Source organism: Salmo salar, chromosome ssa11, assembly GCF_905237065.1.
Source record: "Salmo salar chromosome ssa11, Ssal_v3.1, whole genome shotgun sequence".
Lineage (NCBI taxonomy): Eukaryota > Metazoa > Chordata > Actinopteri > Salmoniformes > Salmonidae > Salmo > Salmo salar.
In genome coordinates this window covers 34,594,900-34,618,318 of record NC_059452.1, presented here as the reverse complement: position 1 = coordinate 34,618,318, position 23,419 = coordinate 34,594,900, and the positions used below count along the sequence as shown (strand labels likewise).

The 23,419-nt window shown below is 43.3% G+C and overlaps 1 protein-coding gene across 4 annotated transcripts in view; it reads right to left on the bottom strand.

The window, feature by feature from the left end:
* LOC106572427 (CREB-regulated transcription coactivator 3) overlaps positions 1–23,419 on the bottom strand; it is a 115,833-nt gene that overhangs the window by 16,065 nt on the left and 76,349 nt on the right. For all 4 annotated transcript variants that reach the window (XM_045689421.1, XM_045689422.1, XM_045689419.1 and 1 more), the window contains 4 exons: positions 16,661–16,699; positions 15,601–15,686; positions 15,184–15,233; positions 12,589–12,842 (listed from right to left, as the gene is read on the bottom strand). In XM_045689421.1, coding sequence (XP_045545377.1) covers positions 12,589–12,842; positions 15,184–15,233; positions 15,601–15,686; positions 16,661–16,699 — 429 coding nt within the window. The remainder of the gene's footprint in view (positions 1–12,588; positions 12,843–15,183; positions 15,234–15,600; positions 15,687–16,660; positions 16,700–23,419) is intronic.

Genomic DNA, 23,419 nt, shown 5'->3' with positions numbered 1-23,419 from the left:
TTAAGTGAGATTAAACAGCTCCTCCAATACATCTGCACTACACACACACACCTATTGTACTAGAATTTACTTGTTCAATGAATAGGAATATATATATATATATATAAAGGTTGATGAGTTTAGGCCCTGAATGTTCCACATGCTAACTGATAGCGATTTCATGTTGCAAAAAGAAAGAATAGCAGTCAGAAATACAGTAACTACTAACTAATAAGTTGTTAAGAGAGAGATAAACAGGATATCAGCTAACATTTTTTCTGTTATATATATATAACAGAAAAAATGTTAGCTGATATCCTGTTTATCTCTCTCTTAACAACTTATTAGTTAGTAGTTACTGTATTTCTGACTGCTATTCTTTCTTTTTGCAACATGAAATCGCTATCAGTTAGCATGTGGAACATTCAGGGCCTAAACTCATCAACCTTTGGACTGAAGAGTTTAGCACTGGAGTGACATTGTCACTCACTGTCCCACAGGCTACAGAGAGGTCATTGTGCCATCACAAAAACACAGCTCTGTCAATAGAGGCAGAGACTCTGGAGGGTTGATCATTTGGTACAAATCCGAACTACAAAATCTAATAGATCCCCTCAAAATTGGTAAATATCACATTTGGTTAAAACTAAAAAAATAACTTGTACTGACAGAAAAAGATGTGTTCCTTTGCGCAGTATATATCCCCCCCTCAGAATCCCCATATTACTCAGAGGAGATCTTCCCCACCCTTGAGGAAGAGACGTGCCATTTCCAGGCCCAGGGAAATGTGCTCATCTGTGGGGACACAAATGCGTGCACAGGAACACTACCTGATCTAACGAGCACACGAGGTGACAGCTTTATTACAGGCCATACTCTTTCTAACTGTCTTAATCTCCCCCATAGAAACAACAGTGACAGCACCATCAACAAAAACGGAAGGGATCTTTTGCAGCTCTGTAGAAGTCTAGGTCTGTACTTTGTCAATGGTAGGTTACGGGGGGACTCTTTGGGGAGATTCACCTACTGCTCACCTCTTGGACACAGTACAGTAGACTATATGATCACAGACATGGACCCTTTCTCTCTCAGCTCATTCACTGTCAAGCCACTAACACCTCTGTCTGATCACAGCCAAATTACGTTGTTCCTCAAAAGAACAGACATGGAAACAACCACACATTCACAGCCCAGTAAGCTGTACAACATCAGAAATTCATACAGATGGGCCCAAAACAGCACAGAAGATTACCAGAAAGCAACCTGGAACCAAAATATCCAAACACTCTTAGATAACTTTCTGGATACCACATTCACTCACAGTAAAGAAGGCATCAATCTAGCAGTACGAAACATCAACTATAAAACATCAACTATATATTCAGGCAAACGGCAAAAGAAGCACAATTGAAATTGATAAAAAACAAAACAAAAAAATCACAGATGACAACTGGTTTGATGCAGATTGTAAAATTATAAGGAAAAAACTTAGAACACTATCCAACCAAAAGCACAGAGACCCAAATAATGGTGAATTACGCCTTCATTACTGTGAGAGTTTAAAACTCTATAAACATACACTCAGAACAAAAAAGCACAGTACAACAGCAAGCAGCTGGCACTAATTGAGGAGTCCATAAACACAAACAACTTCTGGAAAAATTGGAAAAAACGAAAAAAAATCTACACAAGAGGAATTAGCGATACAAAATGGTGACATATGGACAAACCATTTCAAAACACTCTACAACACCGCTCAAATTGACACAAACGCAGAACAACACCAAATTCATGAGAAGTTCACGGTTGACAACTCCCTTGTGTCCTCCTCCCAGAGTGCTAAGAACCTTGGCGTGATCCTGGACAACCACCTGTCGTTCTCCACTAACATCAAGGCGGTGACCCGATCCTGTAGGTTCATGCTCTACAACATTCGCAGAGTACGACCCTGCCTCACACAGGAAGCGCCGCAGGTCCTAATCCAGATACTTGTCATCTCCCGTCTGGATTACTGCAACTCGCTGTTGTCTGGGCTCCCTGCCTGTGCCATTAAACCCCTACAACTCATCCAGAACGCCGCAGCCCGTCTGGTGTTCAACCTTCCCAAGTTCTCTCACGTCACCCCGCTCCTCCGCTCTCTCCACTGGCTTCCAGTTAAAGCTCGCATCCGCTACAAGACCATGGTGATTTCCTACGGAGCTGTGAAGGGAAAGGCACCTCCATACCTTCAGGCTCTGATCAGGCCCTACACCCAAACAAGGGCACTGCGTTCATCCACCTCTGGCCTGCTGGCCCCCCTACCTCTGAGGAAGCACAGTTCCCGCTCAGCCCAGTCAAAACTGTTCGCTGCTCTGGCACCCCAATGGTGGAACAAGCTCCCTCACGACGCCAGGACAGCGGAGTCAATCACCACCTTCCGGAGACACCTGAAACCCCACCTCTTTAAGGAATACCTAGGATAGGATAAAGTAATCCTTCTAACCCCCCCTTAAAAGATTTAGATGCACTATTGTAAAGTGGTTGTTCCACTGGATATCATAAGGTGAATGCACCAATTTGTAAGTCGCTCTGGATAAGAGCGTCTGCTAAATGACTTAAATGTAAATGTAAGTTGAATGGATTAGAAAAAGCTATAAAGGACAATCAAAATCCATTGGACTCCCCAATTACTGACCAGGAGCTCTATAAGAAACTTCAGGCCCTCAAATTTAAAAAAGCATGCGGACCTGATGGCATCCTAAATGAGATGCTCAAACTCACTAGTGCAAAATTTCAATTGGCTATATTAAAACTGTTTAATTTGATCCTGAGTGTAGGTTATTTCCCTGACATCTGGAATCAAGGACTCATAACCCCAATCTTTAAGAACGGAGACAAATTTGACCCTAACAATTACAGAGGCATTTGTGTGAACAGTAACCTGGGGAAGGTTTTCTGTAGTATCATCAATGTAAGAGTTCTAAACTTCCTTAACCTGTTAGGGCTAGGGGGCAGTATTGACACAGCCGGATAAAAAACGTACCCGATTTAATCTGGTTACTACTCCTGCCCAGTAACTAGAATATGCATATAATTATTGGCTTTGGATAGAAAACACCCTAAAGTTTCTAAAACTGTTTGAATGGTGTCTGTGAGTATAACAGAACTCCTATGGCAGGCCAAAACTTGAGAAGATTTCATGCAGGAAGTGGCCTGTCTGAGAAGTAGTGTCTCATCTTGGCTCTTTTTATTGAAGACTGAGGATCTGTGCAATAACGTGACACTTCCTACGGCTCCCATAGTCTCTCAGAGCCCGGGAAAAAGCTGAACGATATCGAGGCAGGCTCTGGCTGAAACACTTTATCGCTTTTGGCAAGTGGCCGCTCAGAGTACTATGGGCTTAGGCGCGTGCCCGAGTCGACCGAATGCTTTCTTTTCTTTTGTCTGTTTACCTAAACGCAGATTCCCGGTCGGAATATTATTGCTTTTTTATGAGAAAAATGGCATAAAAATTGATTTTAAACAGCGGTTGACATGCTTCGAAGTACGGTAATGGAATATTTAGAATTGTTTCGTCACGAATTGCGCCATGCTCGCTACCCTTATTTACACTTTCGGATAGTGTCTTGAACGCACGAACAAAACGCCGCTGTTTGGATATAACGATGGATTATTTTGGACCAAACCAACATTTGTTATTGAAGTAGAAGTCCTGGGAGTGCATTCTGACGAAGACAGCAAAGGTAATAACATTTTTCTTATAGTAAATCTGACTTTGATGAGTGCTAAACTTGCTGGGTGTCTAAATAGCTAGCCCTGTGATGCCGGGCTATCAACTGAGAATATTGCAAAATGTGCTTTCACCGAAAAGCTATTTTAAAATCGGACATATCGAGTGCATAGAGGAGTTCTGTATCTATAATTCTTAAAATAATTGTTATGCTTTTTGTGAACGTTTATCGTGAGTAATTTAGTAAATTCACCGGCAGTGTTCGGTGGGAATGCTAGTCACATGCTAATGTAAAAAGCTGGTTTTTGATATAAATATTAACTTGATTGAACAAAACATGCATGTATTGTATAACATAATGTCCTAGGGTTGTCATCTGATGAAGATCATCAAAGGTTAGTGCTACATTTAGCTGTGGTTTGGGTTTATTTGACATTATATGCTAGCTTGAAAAATGGGTGTCTGATTATTTCTGGCTGGGTACTCTGCTGACATAATCTAATGTTTTGCTTTCGTTGTAAAGCCTTTTTGAAATCGGACAGTGTGGTTAGATTAACGAGAGTCTTATCTTTAAAATGGTGTAAAATAGTCATATTTTTGAAAAATTGAAGGTTTTGCATTTCTAAGGTATTTGAATAACGCGCCACGGGATTACACTGGTTGTTGAGTAGGTGGGACGCAAGCGTCCCACCTAGCTCATAGAGGTTAATAAGCACAATGTCTTGAGTAAAAGCCAAATTGGATTTATACCAAAACATCGCACAACTGATCATATTTACACCTTACACACCCTGATAGATAAACATGTCCACCAAAATAATACCAAAATATACGCTTACTTTATCGACTTCCAAAAAGCATTTGATTCTATTTGGCATACAGGACTGTTCTACAAAGTTATTGAAAGTGGTGTAGGGGGTAAAACATATGACATAATTAAATCAATGTATACTGGCAATACGTGCAGCATTAAAATTGGTAAGAAAAGAACAGAATTCTTTAACCAAGGGCGGGGCCTTCGTCAGGGTTGCAATCTGAGCCCTGCACTCTTCAATATTTACATTAACGAATTGGCCACTATTCTAGAAAAATCCTCAGCCCTTGGTGTTAGTCTCCACAATTCAGAAGTTAAATGCCTACTCTTCGCAGATGACCTATGCCTGCTGTCACCTACAGCACCTGGCCTACAGCAGAGCCTGGACCTGCTAGAGCAGTACTGCCAGACCTGGGCCCTGGCAGTAAACCCCAAAAAGACTAAAATAATGATTTTCCAGAGAAGATCCAGATCTCAGGGAATTAGACCAAAGTTCTCAATTGGTACAAAATATATAGAGTACTGTACACGCTACAATTACTTAGGTTTAAAAATAAGCTCAACTGGACACCTTAATGAGGCAGTGAATGAACAGAGAGAAAGCACGCAGGGCATTCTACGCCATTAAAAAGCTAATTAAAATACCTATTAAGATTTGGCTAAAACTAATTGAATATGTCATTGAACCAAATGCACTTTATGGCAGCGAGGTGTGGGGTCCACTTGCAAAACAAGATTTCATCAAATGGGACAAACACCCCATTGAAACCCTACATGCAGAGTTCTGTAAGATTCTCCTACGTGTCCAGAGGAAAACTACAAACAATGCATGCAGGGCAGAATTAGGCCAATATCCACTAATAATAAAAACTCAAAAAAGAGCAATTAAGTTTTGGAAACATCTAAAATAATCTCATATCATTACCAAGCCCTGCAATGCCAAGAGATGAGCAAAGAAAAGAGTCCCCTCATCCAGCTGGTCCTGGGGCTGAGTTCACAAACCTGTTCTACTAACACACTGAAGCCTCAGGACCAGAACATCCAATCAATCAGAATAAACCAAATTACAACACAGTCAAAACAAAACTACATTGCTTATTGGGAAACACAAGCACAAACACAAAGCAAAATGCAGTGCTATCTGGCCCTAAATCGACAGTACACTATGGCTAAATATTTGACCATGGTTACTGATCAAAACCTTAGAAAAACCTTGACAAAGTACAGGCTCAGTGAGCACAGCCTTGCCATTGAGAAGGGTAGACACAGGAAAACCTGGCTCCCTGAAGAGGAAAGGCTGTGCAACCACTGCATAACAGCAGAACCTGAGACGGAGCTGCATTTCCTGACAAAATGTAAAAAATATAAAACAATTAGAGAGTGTCATTTCCCCAAATTTGAAACCCTTATTCAAGGTTTCAAAGACCTCTCTGATGAGGACAGGCTACCCGTCCTGTTGGGGGAGGACGCAGAGAGCTGTGTGTTGCTGCCTGCCATAAGTTGAGGGACAGTGTCTGACAGACCAATAAACCTGCACATGTACTCTACTGTATGACTATTGTTATTGTTGAATGTATGGTTATTTTGACCCTTGGTTATTGTTGTTACTGTTGTCCCGTTGACAATTTTGATTCTCATTTTTATTTATTTTTTATATTGTAAATATCCAAAATAAGCTTTGGCAATATGTACATTGTTACGTCATGCCAATAAAGCAAATTTAATTGAATTGAGAGAGAGAGAAAGAGAGAGAGAGAGAGAGGGTCAGAGAGAGAGAGACGGTCAGAGAGCGAGAGAGGGTCCGAGAGAGCGAGAGAGGGTCAGAGAGAGCGAGAGAGGGTCAGAGAGAGCGAGAGAGACAGAGACGGTCAGAGAGAGAGGGGGTACGAGAGAGCGAAAGAGGGTACGAGAGAGGGAAAGAGAGGGTCAGAGAGAGAGAGAGAGAGGGTACGAGAGAGCGAGAGAGAGGGTCAGAGAGAGAGAGAGAGAGAGGGTCAGAGAGAGAGAGAGAGAGGGTCAGAGAGAGAGAGAGAGAGAGAGAGAGAGAGAGAGAGAGAGAGAGGGTCAGAGAGAGAGGGAGAGAGAGAGAGAGGGTCAGAGAGAGAGAGGGTCAGAGAGAGAGAGGGTCAGAGAGAGAGAGAGGGTCAGAGAGAGAGAGAGGGTCAGAGAGAGAGAGGGTCAGAGAGAGAGAGGTTCAGACAAAGAGAGAGAGGGAGAGGTTCAGACAAAGAGAGAGGGAGAGGTTCAGACAAAGAGAGAGAGAGAGGTTCAGACAAAGAGAGAGAGAGAGGTTCAGACAAAGAGAGAGAGAGAGGTTCAGACAAAGAGAGAGAGAGAGGTTCAGACAAAGAGAGAGAGAGAGGTTCAGACAAAGAGAGAGAGAGAGGTTCAGACAAAGAGAGAGAGAGGTTCAGACAGAGAGAGAGAGAGGTTCAGACAGAGAGAGAGTGAGGTTCAGACAGAGAGAGTGAGGTTCAGACAGAGAGAGTGAGGTTCAGACAGAGAGAGTGAGGTTCAGACAGAGAGAGAGCAAGTCAGTGAGGGTCAGACAGAGAGAGAGAGCGAGTCAGAGGGTCAGACAGTGAGAGGGTCCGAGAGAGAGAGACGGTCAGAGAGCGAGAGAGAGAGAGAGAGACGGTCAGAGAGCGAGAGAGAGAGAGAGAGACGGTCAGAGAGCGAGAGAGAGAGACGGTCAGAGAGAGAGGGGGTACGAGAGAGCGAGAGAGAGGGTCAGAGAGAGAGAGAGAGAGAGCAAGAGAGAGGGTCAGACAGAGAGAGAGAGAGTCAGAGAGGGTCAGACAGAGAGAGTGTCCGAGAGTGCGAGAGGGCCTGAGAGAGGGTGCGAGAGAGTCAGAGAGAGAGTGCGAGAGAGCGAGAGAGGGTCAGAGAGAGAGGGAGAGACAGGGTCTGAGTCAGAGAGAGAGAGAGCGTTCGAGAGAGTCAGAGAGAGAGAGAGCGTTCGAGAGAGTCAGAGAGAGAGAGAGCGTTCGAGAGAGTCAGTTCGAGAGAGTCAGTTCGAGAGAGAGAGAGAGTCCGAGAGAGAGAGAGTCCGAGAGAGAGAGAGTTCGAGAGAGAGAGAGAGAGTCTGAGAGAGAGAGAGTCCGAGAGAGAGAGTCCAAGAGAGAGAGAGAGTCCAAGAGAGAGAGAGAGGGGGGGGGTTCGAGAGAGAGCGAGAGAGGGAGAGAGAGGGTCAGAGGAGGGTTCGAGAGAGACAGACGGTCAAAGAGCGAGAGAGAGAGACGGTCAGAGAGCGAGAGAGAGAGGGTCAGAGGGAGAGAGAGAGAGAGAGGGTCAGAGAGAGAGAGAGATGGTCAGAGAGAGAGACGGTCAGAGAGCGAGAGAGAGAGGGTCAGAGGGAGAGAGAGAGAGAGAGGGTCAGAGAGAGAGAGAGAGATGGTCAGAGAGAGAGAGAGAGAGAGATGGTCAGAGAGAGAGAGAGAGATGGTCAGAGAGAGAGATGGTCAGAGAGAGAGAGAGAGAGATGGTCAGAGAGAGAGAGAGAGAGATGGTCAGAGAGAGAGAGAGAGATGGTCAGAGAGAGAGAGAGAGAGAGAGAGAGAGAGAGAGAGAGAGGGGGTCAGACAGAGAGAGAGGGTCAGACAGAGAGAGAGACAGAGAGAGAGAGTCAGAGAAAGAGAGAGCATCAGAGAAAGAGAGGAGTGATTAGATAGTGGTAGATTTCAGAGGGAGGAGGGTTGGATAAAGACATCCCTCTATATTCACTTTACTCTGGTTGGAGAAGCTCACTTCCAATCACATGTCTATTTCCATTTCCACTACAGTGTGGAAATCAAAAATGGGGCCAGACATGATTCTCCTAAAGGCCCAATGCAGACGTTTTTATCATTTCTGGGTAACAATTAAGTACCTTACTGCGATTATTTTTGACAATTTTAATTGAAAACTAACAAAATAGCTTCATAGCAAAGAGCAATTTCTTAGCAAGAATTTTGCTAGGACTGTCTGGAGTGGTCTGAGTGGAGGGGAAAACTGAAAACTAGCTGCTATTGGCAGAGGTTTGGAACTTTTTCTTATTGGTGATGTCACCAGGCAGACCAAAACAGGTTGAAATTTCAGGCAGTCTCTTCAAACCGCTCTTACACTAAAAGGCTATTAACATAATTTTCACAATATTATTCCAACCACAGTGTGGAAATATATGTAAAACACAGGAAAATCCATTTTTTTGACTGCACTGGGCCTTTAATGCCTTTTTTTTGTAAATAATAATGTGGTTCAGAAAACACCCAATGTGAAGGTATTGGCTTGTTGGCCCTTTTTTTATTATTGGCGATCGGTTCATGGCTTGGATCACCCTTTTAACAACGGTCTTTTGAATAAAATAAAGTTGAGCACTTTCCACTACCCTACAGGGTGGTTCCTCCCCAGGCACAAACCCAGCACAGAATACAGAGACACAATGATTTACATTGAGTGTACAAAACATTAAGAAGGGCTGCTCTTTCCATGACACAGACTGACCAGGTGAATCCAGGTGAAAGCTATGATCCCTTACTGATGTCACTTGTTAAATCCACTTCAATCAGTGTAGATGAAGGAATTTTTTTGCCGTGAGAAAATTGAGACAAGGATGGTGTATGTGTGCCATTCAGAAGGTGAATGGGCAAGACAAAGGATTTAAGTGCCTTTGAATGGGGTATGGTAGTAGGTATATGTTATAACCACCCTGTGAAAGAGGGTGTCCATCTTGAGAAGGAGAGTGTGAGAGATGCATCCTTAAGGGAAAGAGAAAGTGAGGGATGGGGAGAGAAAGAGGGAGGGAGAGATTTGTCCTTAGAGGGAGAGTGAAGCATTAACATAGCCATTGGAGCTTAATGAAGAGCACTTGAGAAAGCCCTCAGCTGTAGCCAGTGAAAGAGGTGTGTGTGTGTGTGTGTGTGTGTGTGTGTGTGTGTGTGTGTGTGTGAGAGAGAGAGGGTCTGTGCGTGTGTGTGCATACATGTACGTTTGAGCGCACATGCGTGTACGTGTGTAGGTAGAGCAGAGTGCGGGCCCACCACTGAATGACTCTCTGACCTAGCCGCGAGGCGTCCTCATCCTCTGTCCACCACTGAATGACTCTCTGACCTAGCCGCGAGGCGTCCTCAGCCTCTGTCCACCACTGAATGACTCTCTGACCTAGCTGCGAGGCGTCCTCATCCTCTGTCCACCACTGAATGACTCTCTGACCTAGCCGCGAGGCATCCTCATCCTCTGTCCACCACTGAATGACTCTCTGACCTAACCTGGAGGCGTCCTCAGCCTCGCACCAGATCATCAGCAAACAGTAGACATTTGACTTCAGATTCTAGTAGGGTGAGGCCGGGTGCTGCAGACTGTTCTAGTGCCCTGGCCAATTTCAGGCTGTATCACTGTAAAAAGCCTCTGTCCACCACTGGGTCAGAAAACTAACACCCTCTCCTCCTCTCTCTCTCTCCTCCTCCCTCCCCTCCTCCATCTATCTTCTCATCCTGCACAGAACCAACTTGGACTCGGCTCTTCACACAAGTGCCATGAACCCCCAGGACCCCTTTCACATAAACCAGCAGATGGGCCGAGGGCCCCCCCAGTGCACCGGTGAGAACACACACAGCATCTGTACACATACAACCATCTACACACACGCTGTCTTCAGAAAGTATTCACACCCCTTGACTTTTTTCACATTTTGTTGTTACAGCCTGAATTTAAAATTGATTAAATTGAGATTTTGTGTCACTGGCCATAATGTGAAAGTAGAATTGTGTTTTAAGAAATGTTAACAAATTAATTGAAAATGGAAAGCTGAACTGTCTTCAGTCAATAAGTATTCAACCCCTTTGTTATGGAAAATTCAGGAGTAAAAATTGTCTTAACATGGACTCTGTGTGAGAAAGTGTGTTAACAGGCGTCCTTCCTAACTCAGTTGACGGAGAGGAAGGAAACCGTTTAGGTATTTCACCATGAGGCCAATAGTGACTTTAAAACAGTTAGAGTTTAATGGCTGTGATAGGACAAAACTGAGGATGGAACAACATTGTAGTTACTTCACAATACTAACCTAAATGACAGAGTGAAAAGAAGAAAGCCTGTACAAAACACAAATATGACAAAATATTTGTATTCTGTTTGCAATATGGGACTAAAAAGTAAAACGGCAACAACAAAAAATTAGCAAAGAAATGAACTTTATGTCCTGAATGTTTGGTGCAAATCCAGCACAACACATCACTGAGTATCACTCTTCATATTTTCAAGCATGGTGGTGGCTGCATCATGTTATGGGTATGCTTGTCATCAGCAAGGACTAGGGAGGTTTTTACGATAAAAACTAAACTGAATAGAGCTAAGCACAGGCAAAATCCTACAAGAAAACCTGGCTAAGTCTGCTTATCAACAGACACCGGGAGACAAATTCACCTTTCAGCAGGACAATAACATAAAACACAAGGCCACATCTACACTGGAGTTGCTTACCAAGACAACATGGAATGTTTCTGATTCAAAAACCAATTTGACAGAGCTTGAAGAATTTAGAAAAAAATGATGGGAAAATATTGTACAATGCAGGTGTTGTGACGGCCCTGAATTTTCCTGAACCGTCTCAGTGCTTCTCCTTCCAATAGGGCGCTTCCCTTTAATTCTTAATTAAATAGTGCTTCTCCTTCCAATAGGGCTCTTCCCCTTTAATTCCCAATTAAATAGTCAGCATCAGCTGCGCAAAAGTGGGGTTGTGATGGAAACGTGAATGAGGATGTGTTCAACCCTCAGTTCTGAAGCTTCTCTCTTCCGTTTGTTGTGTTGCTTTAAAAGTGTGCTTTGTGTAGCCTAATAGCCAGTTTTACCCAGGATCGGATCCACTCTTTGCGTCCGTGGACTACACCTCCCCGTTGTTCTTCGTGGCCTTTCTCCGCTGGAGATCTGTCGGCGGATTGGCTTGTCTGACTGACTACAACCTTTTTTGTATACGGTATTTCATTTGTTTTGGTGTGATGTATACCGTGATGATTTCTGTAGTTGAGGACTTATTGAGATGTGTGGTAAAATAGTTATTTTGAGTGTATGATTGACACTGGGTTTACGCTACACTGGGATGAACGGACAAACATTGCGTGACTAAGGTCACTTGAGTTCCCTGAACTTGTTTACCGGGCTGGACTTTTTAGGCCCGAGGTACAGGACATTTCTGGAGGAACCAGAGCTGTTTAAAGCTCATTATTTGTTATATTGTTGTGTGTGTGTGATCATTTGTTAGTAATACAACCACGCAAACGAATACAGTTGTTTTGTAAGTTATTTCCAATGTTTTAAGGGTTTATGAAAAGTGTATTTCCATCCTGACTTTTACATGAGTCCTTTGTATTGGTGTAGACTTGACGGACCAGATGGGACTCATTTCCTCCCAAACTAAAAGGAGAAACCAATATTTTCTCTGGTAGGCACAACCTACCTGGCACCCCTATAAATGATAACCTCAAGTCAAAACCGTTACAGTGTGCAATGCTCTTACAGACTTACCCAGAAAGACTCACAGCTGATTCTAACATGTATTGACCCAGGGGTGGGAATACTTATGGAAATTAGACATTTCTGTATTTAATTTTCAATACATTTTCTAAAATTACTAAAAATATGTTTTCACCTTGTCATTGTGGGGTAATGTGTGTAGATGGGTTAAAAAACTAATATTTAATCAATTTTGAATTCAGGCTGTAACAACTAAATGTGGAATAAGTCAAGTGGTACAAATACCTCCTTCGGCACTGTATATTGTTTAAACCATTACAATACTATGTGGTGATTGTGGACATCCTCTAAGCATCTGTATGGTTGGTTACATTCTGTATGTATGTACGTGTCTGTGCCTGGTTTCACATGAGTGCACACAGACAAAAAAGACACATCCCCACACTCTCACAGTACATACATTCACACCCATCTCCAGGCCTTTACTTAACCGTATTGGAGGAAAAGGTCCATGGTGGTCCTCCATTGGAGGAGGAGAAGATGAGAGGAAAGATGAATTGAGAAAAAGCCCCCCCCCCCCCCACCCGGTCCCCCCCCACACCCCCACCACCCCCCCCCACCCACCACCCCAAACACCCACCTCCTTCAGTCCAGCCTCCCTGGTGATTCCCTATGCCGAGGTGCATCATGGCGGCGGGCAGGTTGCCTGTGCTGCTGCCCCCGCTCAGGTTGGGGTGGTAGCCGCCCCCTCCATGGTGCCCGTCGTCTGGGTCCAGGGGTGTGGGCAGCGGTGAGGGGAAGTGCAGGTTGCTGAGGTCTGGCAGGGAACCGCCCGTGTTCAACGAGCCCTGGTAGTTGGAGAGGCCCGCGTTCTGCTCTGGAGACGGGAATATACTGAGGACAGGAGGGGAGAGAAAACCAATTATGAAGCAGATTTTAAAAAAGGGGAACTTCATTCAAAAGGTTTAATATGCATCTGGATGGGTAGAGGGGAGCAGGTCAGCGTTTTTTGTCATGAATCTTGTTCTGGAAGCAGCTCTGCAGAGCGGTCACTAGATGGCACAGCCACAAAGTAATAAAATCAGATTTTAAACCTAACCCTAACCACACCGCTAACCCTAATGCCTAACCTTAACCTTAAATGAATGAATTTTTACAATATAGCCAATTTTGACTTAGAAGCTGGCCTATATAAGGGAAAACCGCTAAGTTCTGAACAAGACTCATGACAATAAACATCAATGTGCTATAGGAGAGGGAATGTAACATCTGTGACATACTTTTGGGTGGAGTTATGGCCTTTTTTGTTGTGTGGCTAAGGCATTGTATGTGAAATATACTAAATAAATGTTATCAATAATGTTATCAATAATAGCATTGGTGAGAAGTAATGTTTGTGCGTGGATTACCATGTGTGTGAGTGGACTTCCCCTTTAAATGTAACAGCGAGTGAACATTTGCATCTCTGTTCATTCAAGCCTTCAGTGAGATAACTGACTCACTGCTCTATAGTAGTGACCAGCAGCCCACTGTCATGACGTTGGCCTCTTTTGGTACAGGGAGGACAGTTGACCCCCTCCCAATTGCGCACCTTCCCCCCAATCCACCCTGTGTGTAAAGGGTCGTAAAAACTCTAAAATTCCAGGAGAGTCTCTGGCCACATGGCCCATAGAGAGACACAGGAAATTCTTCCAACTCATAGAATTGGAGAGCCAAGCGACATTTTGTGTTCTGGAGAAGGTATGGAAGATTGGTGAAGAATCCAGCTACGAACTGATCCGCTTGGTACAATTTTGTGATACTCAGAAGAGACAATATAGCCATATTACCATAAAACTGTTTATATAATAGCATCATAATGGTTGTATAGAATGTATTAATAAGGATAAAGCTTTTGTAAGACATTGAGATGCTATGCACTGATGTAATGTGATAGATTTGGTTACAGAAATACAATTCTAACTCAGTCATAGGCACGCCCCCAGGGACCCATACAGGACCAGGCGTCATTTGACAAGCCTGTTCTATGGGCACTATAAAACACCCCCTGATTTACATTTCCTCAGGCCAGGCCTACACTCCGTTGGCTAATAGGTTTTACCTTCCAATTCCTCTACTGAAAGTGAACCATACCACGTGGTTAACTTTTAGACTATTGATACCGACAGAATAAGAACAAGTCTTTGATATTAATTATTAGTCTGCAGCTAAGTAAATTATATCATCGAACGCGAAGACCAACGAAACAACCATTCTATGACGACATTAATGAATGTCGCTCTGAAAGATCCATTCTAACCGAGAGAGAGAGAGAGAACGCGGACAAAACTCCCCAACAGAACAGAACTCTCGAACAAGGATCACGACGACACATGAGCGTAAATATATATATTGATTGCAATTGTTCCCGAATGAGTGAGCCTTCAATTGTCAATTGTTAATATTAATGAACTCTGTGTAAACTTCTCAGCTGACCGTTTATGACCCATTGTCTAACAGACCAGCCATGCTTGTTAGCCAGTAGGGCACATTACTATACCAATCCTTTGTGACGATAATTACTGTGTGTATGTTTTTCTGTTAATTACTTAGTGTAGTAAATAAATGATTTTAAGACAATTGATGTATGGATGATTTTAGTAAAGACTGGGTTCGTGCAGATACAACAATTTACGACGTTTGGAATGAGACTGGACTAGAGGTAAATACACCATTTAAACCAGAAGATAATCGGCCTATACTATAATAGAATATAATATTATAGTACAGGAAAGTTATATTAGGAAAATTATAGCTTTGTAATCTGACTATTCTCCTTGGTGCCCCGATCTCCTAGTTAATTACAATTAAACGATTAATCAGTTTAATCGCGTGATAATAATTACTGGGAGTTAATTGATAAACATGTCTTCCGTTTAATGGTACCCAAAGACACGACACCACTGTACTGCACTGCTTGACCCAACAAACACACACAATGTTGAAAGAATATGTTGATACAGACATCAACAATATTGACACATACACACACAATGTTGACAGACTATGTTGACACGCACATCCACAATGTTGACACACACACACACACACCATATATGGATCACATCCCAGTCTTTCTCCCTCTCAGACAGCTGTCACTGAGAATCACAAATAACTTGTCTCATAATGATGACTGATTGTTGTTTAAACATAGTGCCCTGTATGAGTGGATGGAAGATGGATCCTGAAGACTCACTTGATTCCAGGCACTTCACAGGATTTGGGCCGTGATGAGAGGGATTGAACCTATAATAGAGAAACAATTAGGTGATTAAACTGATCAAAAGCAAAAAGAGTGATGGAATCTCAAAATGACTAATCTAACTACTGGAATATTTAGTCAACAGTCTAAGTGTTATGGTCCTAGAACATGAGGCAGAATGATGTGCATTGGAAGCATGCATTCATTAGTACTGCAGCTTTTATCTGCAGAATTATCTCATCCCAAAAGGCTTCCATGTCTGTCATTATGTCTTAAATCAACCCACCCCCCACGTCCCTCTCTCCAACCAATGAGAGATGACACACTCATCATGCACACACACACACACACACACACACACACACACACACACACACACACACACACACACACACACACACACACACACACCTTCTTGGCCTCCCACAGTTGCTTGGGCAGGGGCTTGCTGACACCCATCAGACCCTCCTCATTAGACAGGGATGGGAAGGAGAACACTGGAGAGAGGAGGAGGGGGAGAGAAAGAGAGATTAGAGATAATCAACTCCTCACACACATCTCTAGTTATTCCCACCTATTGAAAGATCAAACGACTGCAGATCAATCTAGACTAGAGGTTATCAAGTGTTTGGACACCATGGGTGTTTCTTAATATGCATACTACCGTGTTCCACACTCTCATGCTCCGCGTGCATTCTCCGACCACGTTCTCTTGAGTACGTTCTTGTGAGGACGAGTACGGAGAATGCATAACACATTACATTTGATAAGCACTCGCACTCCCCCTACTGTATTACCTCACGCTGCACCTCCCCATTCACTGACCCTTCTTCCAAGATACACACAAAGCAAACGTTTTTCTTCCTAATTACCAGCTAGATATGTGAATTGTAATAATCCAGTTAGAAAGCTAGTTAAACAGGCAAAAATGAGCTAAATTCTTCATGGGTAGCTAGCTAACAATTCTTTGTGACTATCTGGCTAGCTAACAGTACTAGTAGTTAGCCCTATTGACTTACTATGGGCTTATTATGGGCTTGCATCGAAGCATACTTCAAAATATCTACAAACAGAGTACGCATTTGAGAAGTGCCCTGCATGCGCCATTTCGCCTACTTTGATTTGGACGCATACTCTGACCCTCCCGTGCACAGAGCACAATAGCATGCATTTTGAGACACACCCAATGACTCAGGGGATCTGCATGCAGGATGCCTAGGCAGTGTGTGTCCATTCAGGTATTGGGTTGTAAAGGTCTACGATGCTGTGAATGAAGCACGTCTTGTACGCTGACGCACATCTGTACATATACCAGGCAGCAGCACATCCAGTGGCAAGCACCGTCACACACACATTATGGCCAGAGATCTAGGGGTGTGGGTGCTAGGGGGCAGCAGAAGGCCTCTTCTACACTTGTGTTGGGAGAGATGGAATCAGGGATGCGGCAGAGGGGGGAGGAGTTTCAACTCACCATCTCCAGAGCCGTCCACCTCCGCCTCGTTCACACTGGCTGCACTCCGGCCCCCGCAGGAGAGAAAGGGAGAGAAGGATCAGATAAAGGAGAGAGGAGAGAGCAAGAGAAAGGAGGGGGAGAGAGGCAAGGGGTGAAGAAAGCAGAGGAACATTAGACAATCACATACTTTCACCAGCTGCTCAGATCCAGCCCACTGTGTTCACGTCACTGACAAAATAATCAACCCTTTGGACATCAGCAGCAGGCATTTTACCTTCAATATGAATATATTACCACTTCTTAAAAAACGGCAGCTGGATTTAGCATAGGTATCATGTTATATAATATGACTCCCAAATGGCACCCTTTCCCCTATGTAGTGCACTACCTTTGATCAAAGCCCATAAGGCTTAGTTTAAAACGAGTGCGCTATGTAGGGAATATGGTGCTATTCAGGACAAAGAATCATATTATACAGTCTTCTTATTATTGTCCAACATTTCAGGAAGTTGTTGGCACCTTAATTGTGGAGAACGGGCTTGTGGCAATGACTGGAGCGGAATCAGTGGAATGGTAATAAAATACATCCAACACATGGTTTCCGGGTGTTTGATGCCATTCCATTTGCTCCGTTCTGACCATTACTATGAGCCGTTCTCCCCTCAGCAGCCTCCTGTGTCCAACATCAATTCCGGTTGTCTTTTCTAAAAAGCTAAACTCACTGGGGTCAAATAAATAAAGTATATATAGTACTGTAGTACGGTAACAACACGCTGATTTAAGTTATACAAGGTGAACCCCTAGAATGTGTGTTGTGATCTCAGTCCTGGGAAAGAGGGGGGGAAGGCGGAAGAAAGAGGGCCATTTTTTTTTTTATTGGCTAAGTGACCATAGTCCCAGTGAGAATAAAGAGAGGACCATTGTTTTTCCCTCGCCACAAAGATCCCAGTGAGAACAGAACCCCTTTCTTTTTCCTCACTCTCACTCTCTCTCTTCCGCTCTCCTCACACACTGCAGGCTGGCTGCCAGGCATCCGATCCTCCCCTCTTTCTGTTTACTTCTCTTTTTTCCGTAGTTCACTCTGCCTCTCCCTCTTCTAACCCTTCTGCCATATTCTCTCAAAGCCTCTTATAACTGTCTCTTTCCCTCTGCCTTGTTCTCTTTACTTTCCTGCATTCTCTCTTCCTCTTTTCCTACCATCGTCCTCCCTCATTCTTCTGTCCTTTTGTCTCCCTCTTCCCCTTTCTCAAGAACCTGGACCACGTTCAGTAGACAAACGTTGTGGACCGTTTCAGATAGAAATGTCATGAATAGAGCAGTTAACGTGATTCCTTGTTCACGTTAAGAGGCATGTTTGTCCTACATGGCATATTTCTATTTGAACGGTCCACGACTTTATGCCCAGCTCTCCACTCAGCCAACCGGCAGGGAGAGAAGGCAATGGGCGGGAGTCCAGCGTCCCTTAATTTCCTCTCAAATGTGACCAGTCACAGAGACCTCTTGGAGAGATGCCACGGAGTGAAACGAGACCACTGGGACAAAAAATGTCTGTCTGCTGTCCCCACTCTTACTGTGGGACAGAATCACTGTAGTAAGGATTTGAGCTCAAGGCTTGTACTGATAGCACAACATAATTAAATATACCAAAAGAAGACAATGAGATGTTGGTTTGGGATCAGTTCTAAGGTGCACAACTCCCATCCTTTAAGCCCATAGTCCAAGTTTTTCCCCTTCTGATTGGATGGCTAGTGCACAAATACGTGTTCCCAGGTCTAAACCAATCAGTGACTTAAAGCAGCATACCCTCTGCATCCACTGCAGACTGGAGTTGTGCCCTCGTCGTGGGTCGTGTTCATTAGGGCACAACGTAGCAAACTGTTTTGCAACAAGAAAATATTGAGTGTTTCTTACAAAGTCCAGGTAGTCTTTTCCTATTTCAGTCCATGTTTGGTGCCTAATGAACGCAACTACTGAACGTTCCCATGCATAGCCCTGACTCACGTCTGTCTGCCTGCCGGGATGGACGTTGGGATTGGTAATCAGACTGGCCAGTTTAATCAGACACTGGCTTACCACCTCTCAGTCTCACTGTAACCCTCCTGACAGGTGACAAGCCCTCTGGGCCTGATAGGACACTGTACGCTGCAACGTACCACCCTTCGCTCACCTGCAGGGGCAGCAGTGAGCTGCTACGGTTTGCACCAGTAGTTCCCAAGTATTTGCATTTTACCATTTACCACACTATTTTTTGTCAGGTGCTGTTATCCAGAGCGACATACAGTCAGTGCATTTAGTGCAGTGACCCTCCCCCCTAAAGGCTTTTGGGGTTTAGTCGTGATCTTCTAGATCATCGAAATATGTTAATTTTTGTATACTTTTTTTTTTTTTTAAAGGCGCAGCCCATTCTTAATTTTATTTATTTATTTTATTCCACCTTTATTTAACCAGGTAGGCAAGTTGAGAACAAGTTCTCATTTACAATTGCGACCTGGCCAAGATAAAGCAAAGCAGTTCGACACATACAACAACACAGAGTTACACATGGAGTAAAACAAACTTAGTCAATAATACAATAGAAAAATAAGTCTATATACACTGTGAGCAAATGAGGTGAGATAAGGGAGGTAAAGGCAAAAAAGGACATGGTGGAAAAGTAAATACAATATAGCAAGTAAAACACTGGAATTGTAGATTTGTAGTGGAAGAAAGTAGAAAGTAGAAATAATGAGGTGCAAAGGAGCAAAATAAATAAATAAATAAATACAGTAGGGGAAGAGGTAGTTGTTTGGGCTAAATTATAGATGGGCTATGTACAGGTGCAGTGATCTGGGAGCTGCTCTGACAACTGGTGCTTAAAGCTAGTGATGGAGATAAGTGTTTCCAGTTTCAGAGATGTTTGTAGTTCGTTCCAGTCATTGGCAGCAGAGAACTGGAAGGAGAGACGGCCAAAGGAGGAATTGGCTTTGGGGGTGACCAGAGAGATATACCTGCTGGAGCGCGTGCTACGGGTGGGTGCTGCTATGGTGACCAGTGAGCTGAGATAAGGGAGGACTTTACCTAGCAGGGTCTTGTAGATGACCTGGAGCCAGTGGGTCTCGCGACGAGTATGAAGCGAGGGCCAGCCAACGAGAGCGTACAGGTCGCAGTGGTGGGTAGTATATGGGGCTTTGGTGACAAAACGGATGGCACTGTGATAGACTGCATCCAGTTTATTGAGTAGGGTATTGGAGGCTATTTTGTAAATGACATCGCCGAAGTCGAGGATCGGTAGGATGGTCAGTTTTACGAGGGTATGTTTGGCAGCATGAGTGAAGGATGCTTTGTTGCGAAATAGAAAGCCAATTCTAGATTTAACTTTGGATTGGAGATGTTTGATGCGAGTCTGGAAGGAGAGATTATAGTCTAACCAGACACCTAGGTATTTGTAGTTGTCCACATATTCTAAGTCAGAACCGTCCAGAGTAGTGATGCTGGACGGGCGGGCAGGTGCGGGCAGCGATTGGTTGAAGAGCATGCATTTAGTTTTACTTGTATTTAAGAGCAGTTGGAGGCCATGGAAGGAGAGTTGTATGGCATTGAAGCTCGTCTGGAGGGTTGTTAACACAGTGTCCAAAGAAGGGCCAGAAGTATACAGAATGGTGTCGTCTGCGTAGAGGTAGATCCGAGACTCACCAGCAGCAAGAGCGACATCATTGATGTATACAGAGAAAAGAGTTGGCCCAAGAATTGAACCCTGTGGCACCCCCACCCCCTTAAGCCTCAACCCCATGGGAATTGTCATGAAGTTGGCCTGTGGGTAAGGTTTATGACCCCCCATAAATACCTTTCTCCCTTCCCCTCTCTCTCTGACCCTACTGAAGGACTTTTGAATAGCCTTTGTTAAATATAGAGAGTCTGGGAACATCAAACAAGTGGGGGGAAAGGAACCATATTTCAGTAATAGAACCAGTTGGAAATATACCAGGTACTTAATGAGTATGGATGTCAGTTCGGTTGTCATCTGAGACATTATGACTGATGACAGGACGACATAAACTGTACCTGGGAAAGTCTACACATTCTAGTTATCAGATTCACATCGAATTGTTGTGCAATTTAAATGTTTGATATTGAAACGGTTTGTTAGGAGATTAAATGTAATTTTAGCTTCCAAATGAGAGAATTGTGTTTTCATAAGGAAAGAGCCCTGACCAATCAGTGGCCCGCCCCTGTGAAGAGACAGGGGTTATAAACGATGAAACACACCCTTCTCCCCTCGCCACTATATAAGTCAGTGACGAAAACGTAACCAGCCTGTTCCGAGTACGTGAGGTCTGCAGCCTCTGCGTTAAAAGGACACACATGTCAAGTACAGAACTAAGCCAACCTCAGCGTGAGCTTTGGTTGTGAATGGTATGAACTTTGAACTCTGATTCACTACAGAAGTGATACTTCCTAGCCGTTGAGTTAGCAGAGGCCGCTGTAGACGTGGGCTAGGAAAGGACGGACAACGTATTCAGTCTAACACACAATGAAGATACTACAACGTATCCATTTTACCACCAGTGACATTCTTCCGAGGACAGGAAGATCTCTGTTGGCCAACACGGCCAGCATCTACGACCAACCTACCGAAGCGCAGCTCAGATAAAATATTTATTGCATTTCCCTTTCCCAAATGGGCGGTAATTTAGAATGCATAAGATTCTGTATTTACGATGGCATAGCTGTTTTCTGTTTCCTCAGTCTTCCCGCTCTTTCATTCAAGCCCAACCCCCTTTCTTTGTGTAACAAGCCACCATGCCGGTTTAGCCCACTAGGGCACATTCTCCTATCATTTCCTTGTAACCATATCTGTTTTGTTATGCATTTCTGTTGAATTATTTAGTCTAGTAAATAAATGGATTTTAAGACAATTGATGTATGGATGACTCATAGTGAAGACTGGGTTCGTGCAGATTTACGACGTTTGGAATGAGACTAACGTGAGGTAAACTTACATCATTAAAGGAGGCTAATCGATCAGATATTATAATATCTGAAAGTTATATTAGGAAAATTATAACTTTGTAATCTGAATATTTTCCTTGGTGCCCCGACCTAGTTAATTACAGTTACGTGATTAATCAGTTTAATCGCGTAATAATAATTACAGAGAGTTATTTGATAAACATGTCTTCCGTTTTAATGATGCCAAAGACACGACAGAATACTGCCGATATATGGCTGACTGCCTGCAACCCAAAAGTGTATCTCAACCAACTCCGGTATTAGACAAACACTGCTCTAGTACTACAGAAAGGCATGTCTCTACTTGCTCTGTAGTCAGTTACACTCCATCTGTCCTACGCTCTCTGCTGTGTCTTCACATGGCATGGACACACAAACGTAGGCCTATGCATCTTGACACACAAACACACACACACACACACACACACACACACACACACACACACACACACACACACACACACACACACACACACACACACATTCCTTCACAACAAATGGTGTCCCATACACTCCTCCTTATTTATTTGGGCAACAAAGCAAAACATTTTAATTTGTCTCCATACTACAGTATTTTGGATTTGAGATCAAATGTTTTATGAGACGACAGTACAGAATGTCACCTTTTATTTGAGGGTATTTTTATACATATCCGTTTTATTGTTTGGAAATAAAAGCACTTAACTTGTTATGGCTTTGAGGGCGTTCTTTTTTCGTCCTGTTGAAAATTGTGCCCAAAGTATACTGCCTGCTACTCAGGCCCATAAGCTAGGATATGCATATAATTGGTAGTTTTGGATAGAAAACACTCTAAGGTTTCTAAAACTGTTTGAATGATGTCTGAGTATAACAGAACTTATTTGGAAGGCGAAACCCCGAGGACAAACCATCCAGGATTTCTCTTTTTTAGGTCACTCTCTTTTCAATGAGGCTTTCATTGAGAATCCATAATTCTAAGGCAGTTGCTTGCAGTTCCTATCGCTTCCACTGGATGTCAACAGTCTTTAGAAATTGGTTGATGTTTTTCCTTTGTGTAATGAAGAAGTAGCCCTGTTCAGAATGAGGCTCGAGGGAAGTGTACTGTTTGATAGAGGCGCGTGACCTGAAAAGCACGCTCCACTTTGTTTTCCTCCAGTATTGAACGCAGTTTATCCCGTCTTAAATTTGATTGATTATTTATGTTAAAAAAATACCTAAAGTTGTATTAGGAAAGTTGTTTGAAATGTTTGAACAAAGATTACAGGTAACTTGAGATATTTTGTAGTCATGTTGCGCGAGTTGGAACCGGTGTTTTTCTGGATCAAACGCGCCAAATAAATATACATTTTGGATATATAACGACGGAATTAATCGAACAAAAGGCCCATTTGTGATGTTTATGGGACATATTGGAGTGCCAACAGAAGAAGCTCGTCAAAGGTAAGGCATGAATTATATCGTTATTTCTGAGTTTTATGTCGCGCCTGGCGGGATGAAATATGATTGTCTGTGTTTGATGGGGTGCTGTCCTCACATAATAGCATTGTTTGCTTTCGCCGTAAAGCCTTTTTGAAATCTGACACTGTGGCTAGATTAACAAGTTGTTCAGCTTTAATTTGGTGTATTGTGAATGTATGAAAGTTAAATATTTGTAATATTTTTGTATTTATTTGGCGCTCTGCCATGTCACCCGATGTTGTCAAATCGATCCCGTTAACGGGATTTGAGCCATAAGAAGTTAATATGCACCTAGTCCCCTCATTTCAAGGTGTCATACATATTTGGACTAGGGTTGGGCGGTATCCAGAA